The 20,522-nt window shown below is 39.2% G+C and overlaps 1 protein-coding gene across 3 annotated transcripts in view; it reads left to right on the top strand.

Annotated features, from left to right (window-relative positions):
* LOC142161440 (uncharacterized) overlaps window positions 1–18,284 on the top strand; it is a 174,611-nt gene extending 156,327 nt beyond the window's left edge. For 2 of the 3 annotated variants that reach the window (XM_075217049.1, XM_075217052.1), the window contains 3 exons: window positions 2,380–2,475; window positions 16,410–16,490; window positions 16,902–18,284. In XM_075217049.1, coding sequence (XP_075073150.1) covers window positions 2,380–2,475; window positions 16,410–16,490; window positions 16,902–17,287 — 563 coding nt within the window. In that variant the 3' untranslated portion in view covers window positions 17,288–18,284. The remainder of the gene's footprint in view (window positions 1–2,379; window positions 2,476–16,409; window positions 16,491–16,901) is intronic. The other variant, XM_075217051.1, reaches the window with a different exon arrangement.
* The last annotated feature ends 2,238 nt before the right edge of the window (window positions 18,285–20,522 follow it).

The following is a 20,522-nucleotide window of genomic DNA, read 5'->3' as shown; positions in this document are numbered from 1 at the left end:
TGTCACTACTCCTTCAAGAAATATATATATATTTTTTTTAAATCTTTATAAACACTTTTAACAATTAACAAATTAAATTAACAAATTAAAAACATCTTAGTATACCAAATTTCAGCCCTTTCTGAATTTTTTTTCCCACACACACTAAGAATTTAGTAGGTCAGTGTATAACTCCGCCCTGCAGGTGGCGCTGCAGCTTGGTTTTATTTTTTACACACACACACACACACACAGACAGACTAACACACGCCACTAAGTATTTATATTATAGATATATATATATATGTGTGTATATGTGTATATATATATATATATATATATATATATATATATATACATATATGTATATACATATATATTAGAGATGGGCGGGCTCGGTTTCCTTAAAACCGAACCCACCCGAACTTTGGGGTTCCGAGTACTCTTGCGCCTATTCGGATTCCAAAACGAGGCAAAACGTCATTCTGACGTTGTTGGATGTCGGATCTTGCGAGTTTTGGAATCAATAAATACCCGCCTCCACAGCACTATAACTCTGGGGGCTCAGGCACAGCATGAAAGAGAGGGAGGGAGGGGAAAAGTGAGTATAGGCAGGTAACTATGGCCCAAGAGGGTGGGCACAGATGACAGGTTGAGAGTCACTGAGGGGAGCGGGGAGAAGCGAGAGGAGACAGAGGGCAGAGGGACCGAGAGGAGGTGAGCAGAGTAGCTGGAGAGCGCAGTTAAATATATATAAATATTTATATATATGTATATGTATATATACGTGTATATTTATATATGTATATATATATATATATATATATATATATACAAGTTAACCCGTGCATGATACTCATGCATTCTAGTCAAATCAAGCTACTTAAGGTGTTAAAAAGGTTCTTGTCATGCATTTGGGCCATAGTCCAGGCATCCTCAGGGGAAGAGCGTTACTTCACGATGTAAGCGCCCTTTTTTAGCGTGGTTTTGTCCACATGTCACCACCTCATCATTCTTCTCCATCACCTAATCCTTAATTTTCATCGCCACATCTATCCAGATGTCTATCCAGACACAGGGATCTCTCTCAGCGGTCCTGAGTATCACACTCCTCTCACTCTGTCACCCCCGGCAACCACCAACCACTCCCCACTGTCACCCCCGACAACCACCAACCACTCCCAACTGTCACTTCTCCTTCAAGAAATATATATATATTTTTTTTAAAATCTTTATAAACACTTTTAACAAATTAAATTAACAAATTAAAAACATATTAGTATACCAAATTTCAGCCCTTTCTGAATTTTTTTTCCACACACACTAAGAATTTAGTAGGTCAGTGTATAACTCCGCCCCCCAGGTGGCGCTGCAGCTTGGTTTTATTTTTTCAACACACACACACAGACAGACTAACACACGCCACTAGACATTTATATTATAGATAGATATATATACACCACTACCATACTGCCACTACAATAGCTTGTACCACGTTTTTATTTCAATATTTATATATCTATTTATCTAATTTTTTCTATTGTTATATCTTTTCCATATTAATGAAATTCTATTTTTTTCTAAATTGCAACATTTCTACATGCTTTTTCATTTTCAATATGATATTTTTATACACTTGTATTCAGTATCTATATTGCAGGAAAATTATGTTGTCAAACATAACTATATTTAACATATCATTATTTAATTTCTTTTTCACATACAATTTCTCATTGACTTCTTACACTACCATTGCTTATTTTTTACCATTTATACTTTTATCATTAACCAGCTCTCAGACCTCAGCTCTCAGATTTGCTACCTGAAAAGACTCAGTTTGTTCTCAACAGTTAATCCCACCTAGGCCATGCAAAATCTTACCCTTTTATTATTCCCTATTATTTCTATGTATTTCTTCTTCTCTTTATATTATTACAGCATAAAATGTATATTTTAATGGAATTTTTTTCATCAACTGAATAGTTGTTGTTTTTTTAGTGTTTATTACATATATATATTTGTATAATTAATTATAACTTTTGTCATGCTGCTCCTATATTCTTCCATCACCAGCAATAGACTGGTGAACCACTGTTGTTGCATTTGCGTACAAAGCTGTATGTAAAAATGCATATGAATGCTATGAATTTGATATGTGTTACACATGCCTCAATATGCACTCCAGTGTTGCTGGTTAATAATCATTTTTCCAGAGATCAACTAGCTGCAAAACAATGAATGATTATATTAATAAGTGTAAAACAGGAACCATCTGGATGTGGTAGTAAGCTAATTTTATTACAAACAACTTTACCATAGTATTCTTTTTTTAAATTGCCACAAACTACTTTTTATTAAACATAACCTGACAAATCATTTGTATACCATGCCTATTCTTAGGTCCAACTGGAAGTAAAGGCGACAAAGGATCCACAGGAGCCACTGGAGTTGGTACTCCAGGTTTGAAGGGGAACAAAGGAGAGAAAGGAAATCAAGGTATTTACTGAAAATGATAATCATAACTATTAGTGAAATTACCTTTTAAAAGCTCAATCTTTTTGGGGAATAAATCAATATGCTTTATAAACAGATCATGTAGAAATTGATAACTATTTTATTCTGTTACTAAGTAGCAAAGCATTAATGGAATAAATCAAGTGCAATTACCGTGATTTTTACATTTTTGACGTAAATAAAGTTGAAAAAAGCAACAAAAACATAACTTAGCAGTAAACTAAGCTTGGAATGTAGAAAAGCAAAACCTGTATTTTCAGATGTATTTCACAACTTAACACTAACATGCAAAATGTCATGTGCCACAAGCAATGGATGTTTGCTGTATTAATTAGATAAGCGTAAATTAAATATGGACAATAGAGATATATATCAATTAGACAGACATATTGTAATTTGTGATGTTAGTCAATTTAGATTGTAAAATTATTTGTAATGTTAAAAATGGAATATTAAATAAATAAATATTTATATATATGTATATGTATATATACGTATAGCTATCAATATATATATATATATATGTTAATGCAGACAACAGATACCACATAAAAGGGGGCGCGTAACCCTATTCAGTGTACAGTAACTAGGCGGGATAATTACACCCAAAGTCCAATGTACAGGAGGCAGCCAGTTCCAATACAGGTGGTGAGTCTGGAAAATCTATAAAGGAATAAAGGAAACACGGCGCCACATAGTGTATTACCACAATAAAAATAGATAATGTAATGAGAGAGAATAAGGTGTGATGAGTCAGATACACACTCAAAAATTGTAACTTCTCTCCAATAAGACTGATGAAACTGAAAGGGTGATTAGATATATGCAAGAGTGACAGCACACTATGTTCAATGCCACCAATGAAATCACCAATAACCATATATCTGCGTACCAGATGGTAGAACCAGAAGATGTAAGAATCAGTTGAATGGATAACTCCAAAGCTGTGCAGATGTTACCAGTAACGACACTCGTCCAAGTGTATAATTTCGTTAGGACTGGAACCTCAGCATCATAGGAGCAATATAAAAAAACTCATATAGTGTAATGTTGTAAAAATCAGATTTTACTAATAAAATAGTAAGTATCACACTTACATAAAAACACAAGGTAACAAACATATATTGGTATCTTTAGGTACTCATCTGGGATGTATTTAGAGATGTATGCATAGATATCAATCAGCTTATATGTAGATCTCTGCAGCGCTCCCACCACGCTAGTACCACGATATCCAAACAGAAAATAGAAAGGTCCTTAGACACCCCTCAACGCGTTTCGTCTGGTTAGATGTTCAGACTTCATCAGGAGGCAAAAATAGTATGATAAAGAAGCTAGAATTTCCAGTGCTTTTTAAATGATGTCAGCGCCATCTTGGATATGCGCAGTAGCGTCTATGACGCGCGCATTGCTTCAATCACATGATTGATTCATCAGTCACATGGTTACCTCTAGTGATGAACACCAGAGACTAGAGGATAATTGCTATAATAAAACCATGTCCTCGTTGTGGCATCCGAAAATAGTTAATAATACAGCTTGGAAAGAATACAAACAACAATGACTAATCTCCTAAATAGCAAAATCTCAAGAGTAAATATACATATAGGAAAACATAATACAGTACAAGTATAATACCCATCATAAATTAGTATATGAGAAGTGGGTCATTAGTAAGAATCATTGTGGTCCACTAATAAATAAAAAACTGCACATACATGAAATATACCAATTAACATAACTCAGCACCAAGACCAATACTGGCTAATCAGCAGTATTCTATATGCAATTTGAAAAAACACTGTATATTACATATATGCAAGACTAATGGAAGTAATAGAGGAATAAAAATACATCTAAGATAAAAAGAATACATATTCTTCATATGCAATGTGACAAAGAATACAGGTATAAAACCCACCATATTAATACATGAGTAATAATATTAAGAATGATATTAATACTACACCCTGTTAATAGAATATAAGTAAAGGTGCTATCAGACACATAATAGCTAACAATGACTATACATATATTCCACGTGCAAAATGTGCAATTGTAAATATTTCTAAGAGAAAACCTCAAAACCCAACTAGGTATGAACCATGCCATCAATGAGACAATGGCACACGTAATATAAATGTACATAAGAATATAAAATAATAAAAAAGAGAGAAAAGTAACACCACACATCTAATGACCATAATCTAAACTAATTAGAGTGAGATCCTGACAATAATGAAGTAAAAACACCAGAAAAAGACTCATAAAAATGGGGCTATCTCGTAGCTGTCATTAAGCCCAAAAGGGGTAAGTGTATTCAATGTAAAAATCCAGTACATTTCTCTCTGGGACAGTTTCCTCTGTAGGTCACCACCTCTTGGTCCTAGTTCGACCTTCTCTATAGCCATAAACTTAATGGATAAGGGATCTGCCTGATGTCTCTCTGCAAAATGTTTAGACACAGAGTGACTAAGAACCCTATTTTTTCTGTTTCTGACATGCTCTTGTATGCGGATTTTCAAAAATCTCTTGGTCTTACCAACATACTTAAGACCACAATCACATTCAAGGAGATAGATGACCGAAGACGACAGGCAATTAAAAAGTCCTTTAACCTGAAACTTCACACTGTTACTTGAATCATAAAAGAATTTACTGATGGGGGGGCGAATACTTACAAATACTACAATGGTTACAACAAAAAAAGGTTGTAATCTGAAAGACATTCTGGCGCCGAGCAGACTCAGAGAACATCCTGCTACCGCCACCCCTTCTTCCTTTTTAAGTACCAAAGGAAGTGTACGTTGTAACCATTGTAGTATTTGTCTTTTTCTGGTGTTTTTACTTCATTATTGTCAGGATCTCACTCTAATTAGTTTAGATTATGGTCATTAGATGTGTGGTGTTACTTCTCTCTCTTTTTTATTATTTTATATTCTTATGTACATTTATATTACGTGTGCCATTGTCTCATTGATGGCATGGTTCATACCTAGTTGGGTTTTGAGGTTTTCTCTTAGAAATATTTACAATTGCACATTTTGCACGTGGAATATATGTATAGTCATTGTTAGCTATTATGTGTCTGATAGCACCTTTACTTATATTCTATTAACAGGGTTTAGTATTAATATCATTCTTAATATTATTACTCATGTATTAATATGGTGGGTTTTATACCTGTATTCTTTGTCACATTGCATATGAAGAATATGTATTCTTTTTATCTTAGATGAATTTTTATTCCTCTATTACTTCCATTAGTCTTGCACATATGTAATATACAGTGTTTTTTCAAATTGCATATAGAATACTGCTGATTAGCCAGTATTGGTCTTGGTGCCAAGTTATGTTAATTGGTATATTTCATGTATGTGCAGTTTTTTATTCATTAGTGGACCACAATGATTCTTACTAATGACCCACTTCTCATATACTAATTTATGATGGGTATTATACTTGTACTGTATTATGTTTTCCTATATGTATATTTACTCTTGAGATTTTGCTATTTAGGAGATCAGTCATTGTTGTTTGTATTCTTTCCAAGCTGTATCATTAACTATTTTCGGATGCCACAACGAGGACATGGTTTTATTATAACAATTATCCTCTAGTCTCTGGTGTTCATCACTAGAGGTAACCATGTGACTGATGAATCAATCATGTGATTGAAGCAATGCGCGCGTCATAGATGCTACTGCGCATGTCCAAGATGGCGCTGACATCATTTAAAAAGCGCTGGAGATTCTAGCTTCTTTATCATACTATTTTTGCCTCCTGATGAAGTCTGAACATCTAACCAGACGAAACGCGTTGAGGAGTGTCTAAGGACCTTTCTATTTTCTGTTTGGATATCGTGGTACTAGCGTGGTGGGAGCGCTGCAGAGATCTACATATGAGCTGATTGATATCTATGCATACATCTCTGAATACATCCCAGATGAGTACCTAAAGATACCAGTATATGTTTGTTACCTTGTGTTTTTATGTTAGTGTGATACTTACTATTTTATTAGTAAAATCTGATTTTTACAACATTACACTATATGAGTTTTTTTATATTGCTCCTATGATGCTGAGGTTCCAGTCCTAACGAAATTATACACTTGGACGAGTGACGTTACTGGTAACATCTGCACAGCTTTGGAGTTATTCAACTGATTCTTACATCTTCTGGTTCTACCATCTGGTATGCAGATATATGGTTATTGGTGATTTAATTGGTGGCATTGAACATAGTGTGCTGTCACTCTTGCATATATCTAATCACCCTTTCGGTTTCATCAGTCTTATTGGAGAGAAGTTACAATTTTTGAGTGTGTATCTGACTCATCACACCTTATTCTCTCTCATTACATTATCTATTTTTATTGTGGTAATACACTATGTGGCGCCATGTTTCCTTTATTCCTTTATATATATATATATATATATATATATATATATATATATATATGTTTGTGTATATATATATATATATATATATGTATATATATATATATATATATATATATATATATATATATATATATTGTAACAAAGGGAGGCATTTATCTGACAAGATGCAAAGAAAACATACAAGCAGAGTAAGACATTGGCGCAGTTATGCACCTAGATTCAGGTTAAACCAAGTAAAGACTTATGTGTAGTTTAAAGTTGGTTAACTTACATGATTTGAAGGCTGCTTCCTCCCAGCAAACAGACAGGGTGTGTCTGTTAGTCAAACAGAGCCAGTGATGGGTGTTTTCTCTTAAAGAGAAGGTGGGTGTGTCACCTGTCCATCAAGCTAAGGCTGGTGGAGGAGTATCATGTATAAAAGCTTGTTTGTGTCATTTGTTCACTGTGACCAACGCTGGGAAAGCTGGCTGGTCCTGAGAGAGAGCTGGTCTATGTATAGCTAGCGTTTAGGGTCTCTATGATTGCTGTGCAAGTATACGGTGTCAAAACATTTACCATCCTGACAATAAAGTTCCAGAAAACGGAAGAAGTTGTTCGCGTGTGCTTCTGCAGTAGCGGGCTCTTGCCACAATATATATATATGTATTTGTGTGTATATATATGTATATATATATATATATATATATATATATATATATATATGTGTGTGTATGTAAATATGTGTATTATAAGGGCATAGTCGTGCCCTTATATTAAGGTTGCATCTATAAAACCACATTTTGCCATTGGAAATCTGTGAGAGGGGGGGCATGGTGTTTGAGGGTTTACATTTTAAAATGTGTTAAAGCTATTAAGCTGAAATTTGGCATGCGAATGGAGAACTGTCCACAGGTGCCGCATGCCAAATTTCAGAAAAAAAGAATAAAAAATGACAATTTAGGAATAATCTAAATTTCAAAATCTCGTCTTTTTTTTTTCACTTCCTGTTTTGCAAAAGTCGCTGTTTTCCTGTTTTTTTTGGGACAGCGTAACTCGGTGTACAGGGCGTTTAAAGACATGCAGTAAGTTTTGTTTGAAAGTTAATAGGGCTGAGGAGTGTCTTTGAGGGTTCACAAGTTTGACAAAGTTACAGTTTTTTTTACAATTTGGTAAAATATGATCCATTTTAAAGATAGGGGATTTCACAATGTTGCGCATGTCAGATAGAGGTGTGTGCTGGGTGTACTGAAAGTGGCTTCACTTGAGAGTACAAATATGGCTGACTGACCCTCTCGCTAAGAAATTTTCTTCTGTAAGCAGGAGAATTTAGCCATATTTATTGGGTACATGGGGGATGGTTGGTGTTTTGGGGCTGAGGGGGGCACACTGTACTAGTATTAGCCCTAGCACCACGCTCATTTCACAGTTTAATAATCTCTCCGAGCGGTGCCAGACCTGTGTTACAGAGCCCTAAACTTCCCGCCCCTCAGTGATGTCAGTTAATTTATTCACTGCACTGAGCTGGGGGACAGGAAATTTAAAAGTGCTTTGAGGTTTTCTGCGGTGATTTTAAAAAAAACATCCCTCCCCCCCTCCCTCCCCACAGCAGTGTACTTGTGATTCCTTCCCCCCCAGCACTGTGTTTGCGATCACGATCAACCTCCTTCCCCACAGCAGTGTATTTGTGATCCCTTGCACCCCAGCACTGTGTTTGTGATCCCGATCCCCCCTCCCTCCCCACAGCAGTGTATTTACGATCCCTTCCCACCAGCACTGTGTTTGCGATCCCAATCCCCCCTCCCTCCCTCCCCACAGCAGTGTATTTGTGATTCTTCCCCCCACCCCCCAGCAATTTGCTTTTCGATCCCGATCCCCCCTCTCTACCCACAGCAGTGTATTTGTGATTCTTTCCCCCCAGCACTTTGTTTTTCGATCCCGATCCCCCCTCCCTCCCTACAGCAGTGTATTTGCGATCCTGATCCCTCTCCCTCTCCACAGCAGTGTATTTGTGATCCCTTCCCCCCCAGCACTGTGTTCGCGATGCTTATCCCCCCTCCCTTCCCACAGCAGTGTATTTGTGATCCTTTCCCCCCCAGCACTTTGTTTTTGGATCCCGATACCCCCCTCCCTCCCCACAGCAGTGTATTTGTGATCCCTTCCCCCCCAGCACTGTGTTTGTGATCCTGATCCCCCCTCCCTCCCCACAGCAGTGTATTTGTGATCCTTTTCTCCCCCCCAGCACTTTGTTTTTCGATCCCGATCCCCCTTCCCTCCCCACAGCAGTGTATTTGTGATTCTTTCCCCCCCAGCACTTTGTTTTTCGATCCCGATCCCCCCTCCTTCCCCACAGCAGTGTATTTGTGATCCCTGCCCCCCCAGCACTGCATATGTGATCCCAATCCCCCCTCTCCCCCACAGCAGTGTGTTTTAAGGGTGTGAACCGGCCACTTTTAGTGTTTTGTGTTTTGGGTTCTGATTAGCTTGAGGTTTTTGGTTCTGATTTGTTTTGCTAAAACACCCGACTTAAGGTTTTGGTTCTGATTTAGGGTTTTGGGTTCTGACTTTTTTTTTAAAAAAGCATAAAAAGTGCAAAAAAAACTGTTTTTTTCTTTGGTTTTTCACTCCTACGCTATTATAAACCTCAATAACATTCAATAACAATCATTTCCACTAATTTCCAGTCTATTCTAAACACCTCACACCTCTCAATATTGTTTTAAGGCCAAAAGGTTGCACCGAGGTAGCTGGATGTCTAAGCTAAGCGGCACAAGTGGGCAGCACAAACACGTGGCCCATCTAGTAGTGGCACTGCAGTGGCAAACAGGATGGCAGTTTGAAAAACTAGGCCCTAAAGAGCACATAATGCCAAAAAAAGAGGTGCAAGATGGAATTGTCCTTGGGCCCTCCCACCCACCCTTATGTTGTTGAAATAGGACATGCGCACTTTAACAAACCAATCATTTCAGCGACAGGGCCTACAAAACTGTGGCTGAAATGGTTGGTTTGTTTGGACCCCCACAAACGAGCTGGCAAAGAAAAAAAAGAGGTGCAAGATGGAATTGTCCTTGGGCCCTCCCACACACCCTTATGTTGTTGAAATAGGACATGCACACTTTAACAAACCAATCATTTCAGCGACAGGGCCTACCAAACAACTGTGGCTGAAATGATTGGTTTGTTTGGGCCCCCACACAAAAAAAGCTATTCATCTCTCCCTGTACAAACTAAACTGGTTCTACTGAGGCAAGATGTCGTCCTCATCCTCATCCTCTGATTCTTCGCCCCCTTCAGTGTGTACTTCCTCATCCTCACACATTATCAATTCGTCCCCGCTGGACTCCACAATCACAGGTCCCTCTGTAGTCTCTGGAGGCCAGTGCTGGTTTTGATTCAAGAATTGATAATTCATTTTTATGAACATCATCTTCTCAACGTTCTGCGGAAGCAACCTCCTTCGCCGCTCACTGACCAGGTTCCCCGCTGCACTAAAAACTCTTTCTGAGTACACACTGGAGGGGGGACAACTCAGGTAAAATAGAGCCAGTTTGTACAGGGGCTTCCAAACTGCCTTTTTTTCCTGCCAGTAAGAATATGGACTGTCTGACATGTCTACTTGGATGGTGTCAGCAAAGTAATCCTCCACCATTTTTTCAATTGTGACAGCATCCAATGCAGCGACAGTAGACATGTCTGCAATGGTTGGCAGGTCCTTCAGTCCGGACCAGATGTTGTCTGCATCCCCGTTTCGGAAATCTCAGCTGTTTCCTCGCAGCCACAGGTGTGGAAGAAAATGAAGGAGGAGCTGTTGGCATGTCACGGTCCTCTTCAGAGGACAATGTCCTGACCAGCAGGTCTTTGCACCGCTGTAGAGTTGTGTCCGCCGGAAACAGAGACACAACATACGCTTTAAACCGAGGATCGAGCACGGTGGCCAGAATGTATTCCTCTGACTTTAAAAGAGTGACCACCCTCAGATCCTGGCAAAGCATACGAAGGGCTTCATCCACAAGAGCTACATGTTTGGTGGAATCGCAATGGTTTACCAGCTCCTCCCTCACTTTCTCCAGCTGCTTCTGCAACAGCCTGATCAGGGGAATCACTTGACTCAAGCTGGCAGTGTCGGAACTGACTTCTCGTGTGGCAAGTTCAAACGGCTGGAGAACCTTGCACAACACGGAAATCAGTCTCCACTGCGCTTGACTCAGGCGCATCCCCACTCCTTTAACTATGTCGTAGGTGGCTGTGTAGGCTTGAATGGCCTTTTGATGCTCCTCCATCCTCTGCAGCATATAGAGGGTGGAGTTCCAGCGCGTCACAACCTCTTGTTTGAGGTGATGGCAGGGCAGGTTCAGACTTTTTTGATGTTGCTCGACTCTACGGTAGGTAGTGGCAGAATGCCGAAAGTGTCCAGCAATTTTACGGGCCACCGCAAGCATATCCTGCACACCCCTGTCACTCTTCAGGTAATGCTGCACCACCAAATTTATTGTGTGGGCAAAACATGGGACATGCTGGAAATTGCCCATATGTAATGCCCGCACAATGTTACTGGCATTGTCTGACACCACAAATCCCCAGGAGTATCTAAGTGGGGTAAGCCACTGCAAGATTATTTCCCTCAGTTTCTCTAAGAGGTTGTCAGCGTTGTGCCTCTTATTAAAACCGGTGATACACAAGTTGCCTGCCTTGGAATGAACAATCGTTGTGGAGATGCTGCTACTGATGCTGCTGCTGCTGTTGCTGCGGAAGGCGATGCATCTACCCAGTGGGCTGTCACAGTCATATAGTTCTTAGTTTGCCCTGAGCCACTTTTCCACATGTCCGTGGTTAAGTGGACAGTGGGTACAACCACATTTTTCAGAACACTGAGGACACTTTTTCGTACTTCTCTGTACATCTTTGGTATCGCCTGCCTAGTGAAGTGGAATCTCGACGGGATTTGGTACCGGGGACACAATACCTCCATCAACCATCTAAATCCCACTCCACTGATGGCGGACACCAGACTCACGTCTAAAACCAACATAGCTGTTATTGACGCAGTTATCCGCTTTGCCATAGGATGACTAGTGTCGTACTTCGTGCTCATGGCAAACGAATGTTGTACGGTCAATTGCTTTGTGAAAGACGTAGCGGTTTTACGACTTCCCCTCTGGAAAGATGACTGACTACCAGCAGCAGCGGCAGTAGTAGGCGTAGCGCTGCAGGATCCTCCGGAACAATCCTGGATTGAAGAGGACTCAGTCATGCCGGTGACATGGCCTGCAGGAATATCTCTGATTGAGATTGTGTCGGAAATTGACAAGGAGGGTGTTTCTGGTGTGTATACATCAGGACCAAGGGATTTAGGTGTCCCTGGACTGCTGACGGTCCTAGCCACAGTTCCTGAACTAAACATTGAATTATGAAGGTTATTCAGGTGATGTATAAGGGAGGATGTCCCTAGGTGCCCAAGATCCTCACCCCTGCTTATTTAAGCTTTACATATGGTACACATGGCCATACATTTGTTGTCCGGATTGGGATAGAAATAATTCCAGAACGAAGAGGTGGATTTCTTGGTCTTCTGGCCAGGCATGACGATGGGCTTTTTCTTCCCATGGACAACAACTGTTTCCCCCCCTGGTGGCTCATTTACGATAACCACATCAGCATCCTCCTCGTCAAGTTTCTCCTCAGCGCCAGCTACATCAATATCCTCCTTCCGGTGTACAACATTGACACCTTCATTATCCAAATCTGGATCTACACTGCGGGTGATCCTTCCAGCATATGCAGAGGGCGTGCTGCAAATGGTGGAAGGAGCCACCTCTTCCCGCACAGTGATGGGAAGGTCAGGCTTCGCAACCACCAACACCCTTGGACTCGCCTGGGGATTTATGATGTCATCTGTTTAGAAGGCAGAGTTGTTTGCTGTGTTGTCGATGACAGCTCAACTCTCTTAATTTTTTTGGAGGGGGGGGGGGAGGAGGGCTTAGATCCTTGGGTGAAGCTGAACCACTAGTCCTGAACATGGGCCAGGGCCTAAGCCGTTCCTTGCCACTCCATGTCATAAATGGCATATTGGCAAGTTTACGTTTCTCCTCAGATGTTTTTAATTTCCTTTTTTTACTAATTTAGTGAACTTTGGGTTTTGGATTTTACATGCCCTCTACTAGGAGATTGGGCATCGGCCTTGCAGACGACGTTGATGCATTTCATTGTCTATGTCATGGACTAGTGGCAGCGAGCTTCAGCATTAGAAGGAAGTGGGTCTTGATCTTTCCTACTTTATCCTCAAATTTTTGTACCCTATTATAGTTTAATCTCTCGGTACTAAGATTTCTGGACTGCAACAACAGTGAACGTAGGTAAATATTGCAGTACTAATATTTCTGGACTGCAAGAACAGTGAACGTAGGTAAATATTGCAGTATTAATATTTCTGGACTGCAAGAACAGTGAATGTATTTTAATTTTGCAGTACTAAGATTTCTGGCCTGCAAGAACAGTGAACGTAGGTAAATATTGCAGTACTAATATTTCTGGACTGCAAGAACAGTGAACGTAATTTAATTTTGCAGTACTAATATTTCTGGACTGCAAGAACAGTGAACGTAGGTAAATATTGCAGTACTAATATTTCTGGCCTGCAAGAACAGTGAACGTAGGTAAATATCGCAGAACTAATATTTCTGGACTGCAAGAACAGTGAATGTATTTTAATTTTGCAGTACTAATATTTCTGGACTGCAAGAACAGTGAACGTAGGTAAATATTGCAGTACTAATATTTCTGGACTGCAAGAACAGTGAACGTAGGTAAATATTGCAGTATTAATATTTCTGGACTGCAAGAACAGTGAATGTATTTTAATTTTGCAGTACTAAGATTTCTGGCCTGCAACAACAGTGAACGTAGGTAAATATTGCAGTACTAATATTTCTGGACTGCAAGAACAGTGAACGTAGGTAAATATTGCAGTATTAATATTTCTGGACTGCAAGAACAGTGAATGTATTTTAATTTTGCAGTACTAAGATTTCTGGCCTGCAAGAACAGTGAACGTAGGTAAATATTGCAGTACTAATATTTCTGGACTGCAAGAACAGTGAACGTAATTTAATTTTGCAGTACTAATATTTCTGGACTGCAAGAACAGTGAACGTAGGTAAATATTGCAGTACTAATATTTCTGGCCTGCAAGAACAGTGAACGTAGGTAAATATCGCAGAACTAATATTTCTGGACTGCAAGAACAGTGAATGTATTTTAATTTTGCAGTACTAATATTTCTGGACTGCAAGAACAGTGAACGTAGGTAAATATTGCAGTACTAATATTTCTGGACTGCAAGAACAGTGAACGTAGGTAAATATTGCAGTACTAATATTCTGGCCTGCAAGAACAGTGAACGTAGGTAAATATTGCAGTACTAATATTTCTGGACTGTAAGAACAGTGAACGTATTTTAATTTTGCAGTACTAATATTTCTGGACTGCAAGAATATATTGCACTAGAATTTTTTTTTTATACTTTTTAAATAATTTTTTTATATTTTTTTTAAATTATTTTTGTATTTTTTTATATATTTTTTTTTATTTTTGTATAATTTTTTTTTTTTTTTTTTATGATTTCTTAAAAATTTTAAAATAACTATGGACTTAGCAGAACAAAGCACAGGACACAGCACCACTGGACTCAGCAGGACAGAGCACAGGACAAAAGCACCACTGGACTCAGCAGGACAGAGCACAGGACAAAAGCACCACTGGACTCAGCAGGACAGAGCACAGGACAAACTAACCACTGGATTAAGAGGGACAGAGTTACAGGACACAGGAGCACCACTAAACTACAACCTCCCTCTTCCCTGATCTGAGCCCGAATGAAGATGGTGGCCGCAAGCGGCGAATTTATGCAATCCGAGTCTCACGAGATCCGACGCGAGACTTGGACGTCATAGCCTCGGTTTGATTTTTTTTGGCCACCGGAAATACCCGAACAGTGCTCGGATCCCGTCGGATCCGCACTGTTCGGGTGGGCTCGGATTAGCACAATCCGAGCCCGCTCATCTTTAGTGTGTTTGTGATTCTTTCCCCCCCAACACCTTGTTTTTCGATCCCGATCCCCCCTCCCTCCCCACAGCAGTGTATTTGCGATCCCTTCCCCCCCAGCACTGTGTTTGCGATCCCTATCGATCCCACCTCCCTCCCCACAGCAGTGTATTTGCGATCCCTTCCCCCCCAGCACTGTGTTTGCGATCCCGATCGATCCCCCCTCCCTCCCCACAGCAGTGTATTTGTGATTCCTTCCCCCCAGCACTGTGTTTGCGATCCCGATTGATCCCCCCTCCCTCCCCACAGCAGTGTATTTGTGATCCTTTCCCCCCCCAGCACTTTGTTTTTTGATCCCGATCCCCCCTCCCCACAGCAGTGTATTTGTGATTCTTTCCCCCCCCAGCTCTTTGTTTTTCGATCCCGATCCCCCATTCCTCCCCACAGCAGTGTATTTGTGATCCCTTCTTCCCCAGCACTGTGTTTGCGATCCCGATCCCCCCTCTCCCCACAGCAGTGTATTTGCTATCCTGATTCCCCTCCCTCCCCACAGCACTGTGTTTGCGATCCCTCCTCCCCTGCTCCCTCCCCTCCCCTAGCAGTGTATTTGCGATCCCAATTTTCTGTGGTGATTTAAAAAAAAAAAAAAAGCGTGGGGTCCCTGCTCTATTCTCTATTAACTCTAGTGCTGCCAGCCTACTGCTGGTTCAGTGAAATTCGTGGAAAAAATTTGCGTGGATTCCCCCCTATTTTCACTGAACCAGCACTAGGCAAACCAGCCGGGGTTGGAGGCACTATAGCAGGGGGACACGCGGCAGGGGTCCCCCTGCCATAATGACTAACCAACCTCAGGCTGTTCAGCGCTGTGCTGGATTCCCTAGGGAGTGTGGTCTGCCAAAAATAACGAGCACCCCCTCCCCCCCTAGGGACAACCAGCCCAGTGCTGATAGCACTAGGGCTCTTCCTACACCCCTGGGCAGTGGGTGTAGGGTAATAATGGCGAAATAAGCGATAAAAAAACAAACATACACCATTTTGTTTTGTGGAACTACAAGTCCCAGCCAGCCAGGTTGCCCTAAATAGTGTGGGAATTCTGCTACTTGTATAACTACAAGCACTAGCATACCCACGGCAAAATATACTGCTAAAAGTTAATTCAAAGACTATTATACACAGCCAAACCAAATTGTCAAGTTCTTCCAGTGGTTCAAAATGTCTTAAACGGCCACATTTTGATTGTACATAACACATAATCAGTGTACAAAAACATGCTGAATAAAACACATAATTAGAATTATTATACACAAGACTGTTTTTCTGTTGAAAGCCTGGAGGATTTTTCCTTTATCATGTGGTACATAGACTCTTAAGACTTCACATTGTTCACAAGTAGAGGCTTGACTACTTCAACAATGCAAATTATATATAATAATAATAATAATAATAATAATAAAAAAAATGTATGAGAAAATTATTAATAAAGGATTTTTCATCAGATGATGCTGTCAAGGAACAATTAAAAGCATTTGAGAGGCAATTGCAGACACTCCAAGCAAGCCTTAATAAGTATAATAAAAGTAAGATACTGTTTATTTATTTCTGACCCTCTCTCTCACTGTAATAAATCTGTTCATTAGTAATTGTGTAAATTATTGAGATGTTAATAATTGAAAATATAATAATAACACATCAATACAAATCTATCTTCTACCCTGTAATAAATGAGTACATGACTCTGTTGTAAATATTGCATGAACTTTCCCACGTTGGAATAAAAATATGACTGAATAATAGTAATCTGCTTTACAATGATTTTAGCTATTGTTACAAATTGGGCATGATAGAATAGTTAACATTGTCTTGAGTTCCTTGAATCCATTGGCAACTTGTATAGCCAACAGCAGCTAACAAATAGATTACGGATGTTTTCCATATCTGCTTCCTTTAATTATGAATTGAGTCTGACTTCCCATTTCCACCTATTCCAGTTCTGCTCTTCCATGCAGTTAAACAATCCGGGAATAAATTGTTTGCAACCAATGACCTGAAAGAAAGTTTTGAAAATGCTCAGAAGACATGCAGAGAATCTGGCGGTAATGTGGCAACACCAAAAAATGCAGCAGAGAACAGCGCTGTGCAGCAGATACTCCAAACCATGGGGGACTCAGGCACAGCTTTCCTAGGTATTTCAGATTTGCAAGTAGAGGGGACATTCAAATACTTTTCAGGAGACAAGATCACATATACCAACTGGAATATAGGAGAGCCAAATAACAACAAGTACATTGAAGACTGTGTGGAGATTCGGGAGAATGGGAAATGGAACGACATTTCCTGCAATCTGCAGCGATCAGTTATTTGTGAATTCCTTTAGAACTGATTAAAGACAACTTGTAGTATAAAATGTTTACCATTTATTTTATGACACACTATAATTTGTATTTGTCTGTCTCATCTATATATTCAGCTATGACAACAAGTTTATCAAATACGAAAAATAATCTAATTATAACATTTGTTTTATATTATAACTACAATACCTTTATGGCTTTGCTATTAGGGCTCTGCTTAAAATAGGGCAGAAAGTTTTCTATGAGCTGGACACAAAGCTCACAATACAATCAGTAACCAAAGACCTGTGTCTTAAATATAAGTAGAAACCCACAAAACTACCTAACTCATTTAATTTAGACTGGTAAAAGGTATTTTACTAGATATTGAAAATTCTTCATTCTAGTCAGTGTAATACTGTGTTGGCATATATCCTATGACACTAGTGTAGTTCAATGTTTGGGAGTTAGATCATTGTAAAGAAGATGAAGCGACACAATCAGAACTTATAGATGGAAAGAGTGTGCTGAAACCACTGATGTTTGTGTTATTGAAATCCAGAAGAGACAGCACAAAGATCTGGGAATTTTAAATATACATAAGCCTACATATATATATATATATTCTTATTTGACATGTTATGGCAGTTACACCCATATTTAAATGAGTTGTTCACTTTTGAACAATACTTGCTTAATATAGCATTACTGCAATAAACAAGTCCCCTCATGCCATAGCTCTTGGCTTTGGAGAACTTAGTCCATCCATAGCTCTTCATAGTTCAACAGGGACAGCTTGTAGTATGCTTGTTTACCCTACAACAGTGAAGGTAATATGAGAAGGCTGAGATGCACCCTGGCACCAGTCGTCTGGTATTTGGGAAGTGGGCAAGTGTATTTGTTTCATGGGGGTTTATTTTAAGCAGGTGAGGTACAAAAATGGACAACACCTTTATAACAGTCTGAAAAATGTTATGTATCCAATTTAAGATTACATTCAGAATGGTACTAATACTGTGTTAATAAACTCATTTGCCACAACTAATTGAATCATGTGCTGGATGTGCCCAGAGCCCTGAGGTTAACAAAAAACAAAACAAAACGTGTTTTCTGAGATCTTTTTTTTTTTAAGCCAGACTACTTACAGCAGAACAGCAATTTGAATGAAATAAAATATTTTGACCAGATTACAAAGTGCAGCTTCCTAAAATGACTGAGCATATTCTGATATTTGGAGGGCATTGAACTTTCCTTTCAGTCCTTTGAAATTCTTCACACAAGTTCTACACAAATGATAAACGTTTGTATCAGGAGCAAATTCTTTCTAACCAAATGCCATCCAATTAAATATACTTAAATTAAAATTCAGTCCACATGTACCTAGAGCTGCATTGTGACCCCATGGAGCAGCAAGAAAAGAAATTAGTTTGGACCTACTCTACTTTGCTTATCCCTACAAAAATATAAATTCTTCTGAAGCAGACCAGTATTATGCAAATTTGTTGCCCTGCTCGTCCCATATCACTATTGAATCCAGGACACACTTAAAAAATTACAGATTTAGGTTATGTTAGTGGTAACCTGACTCACCAGGGTCCGCCAAGTCCTAGGTGGGGGTCATGGCTATTTAATTGGTTTGCCCTTTCTGCCTATACCCACTGTAAGAACATGTTCTAAAGTGTCATTTATTAATATAAAGTGTCTAAAGAAAATATTTAGATACTAGTGTACACTTTCAGCTGAAATCAAGGATGCATTTTGACATTTGATTTTCAATTACAAATAAAGATTTTAATGAATTATCACATAAACTTGAATGTAAGCAATGGTGCTTCACAAAACCTTAATATTCAAATTAGTGGTGCTAACTGACAAATAAATCTGAGAGCAATTGTATTCTCAGAAAACTAAATTGTGTTCATCTGTGTGAAACCAATTAATAATGCAACTAATTTCCTATTCATCTTCCAAATTCCCTCCTGAATTCTAGATCTGACATTAAAAAAAATGATATAATATAGTGGAGTATATTTCACATGGTGGTGCTCATAATTGCGACGGAGCTAATATCGGCACTTAACCTGCCGACATGAAAATTGCTCTTTTAATAGGCATTGCTCTTTTAATGTCGGCATTGTGTTACAATTATGTACCCTACCCATTCACTGCTTTTATTATTTTTTAAATAAAGTGCTTTTATTGAGATTTATCAAACACAAATACACGAGACAAAAACCCTGTCTAGTCTAGCTACACTAGAGAAAACAAAACAAAAAAATAAAACAACCCCATGCAAAGCATGTATTGTGAGAACATTAAAATATGAGATCAGAAAAGGATATGAAAGAATAATATACTGTAACCTTCTATTCATATAGAACTATAATTGATGCTTTTGTGCTGCTGCCGTCGCACAGCGCTGCATGTGGAAGGATGGAATGGAAAAGCTTAAGACTACAATTTTCACATCATCATCATCATCATCTTGATGAGGTTTAATAACAAAATGAGATTTATACCAGTTACATAGACCTTATGTTATTTGTTTAAATTATCTCTGCTCTCATACATAAAACGTTTTTGCATTTAGACATCGTTTAGCAAGGCAATCCAATTATGGATACTGGGTGGTTCAGATGCCATCCAGCTTCTGACAACAATAAACTTGGCCAGTGAAGTTAGATTAAACATATATTTAAACTGAGGTTTATTAAAATCTTCTTCCAGAGTGAGGCCAAAGAGGCCAATCCTAGAGCATAGTGTGGGGGCTGCTGTCACTGCAGAAGAAATACAACTCCATACTTCTTTCCAAAATGTGTACACAACAGGGCAGGACCAAAGCATATTCCAAAAGGTGTTAAAAAGGGTGTAGCATTTATGGCAGGCAGGGCTATAATGCCTACCTATCCTGTACAGCTCCACTGAAGTGAGATAAACTCTATGCAATACATTAAAGTGTACCGATTGGAAGAAGAGACATGAAGTGGCCACCCTTATGCTACTGAGCATCAGATTCCAGTCCTCTTCAGAAATGTCACCCAAGTCAACCTCCCACTTAGTTCGAAGGTGGTCTAAGCCCTCTGGCAGCAGCTAGGGTAGTATCTCGGCATAAAATACAAAAATCACCCTTTGTGGTCCCAGTATTCTCAGGAGACCCTTAAGAGGGGAATCTACCAAGTGTGGCATGTCTCCTTCAAATTGGGAGGTAAGGGCATGATAAACTTTTAGGTACCTAAAGAATTGGGAATTAGGTAATGAAAATTCAGCCCTCAACTGATC

The sequence above is a fragment of the Mixophyes fleayi genome, chromosome 6 (assembly GCF_038048845.1).
Source record: "Mixophyes fleayi isolate aMixFle1 chromosome 6, aMixFle1.hap1, whole genome shotgun sequence".
Lineage (NCBI taxonomy): Eukaryota > Metazoa > Chordata > Amphibia > Anura > Limnodynastidae > Mixophyes > Mixophyes fleayi.
This window is presented reverse-complemented; position numbering and strand designations above follow the sequence as displayed.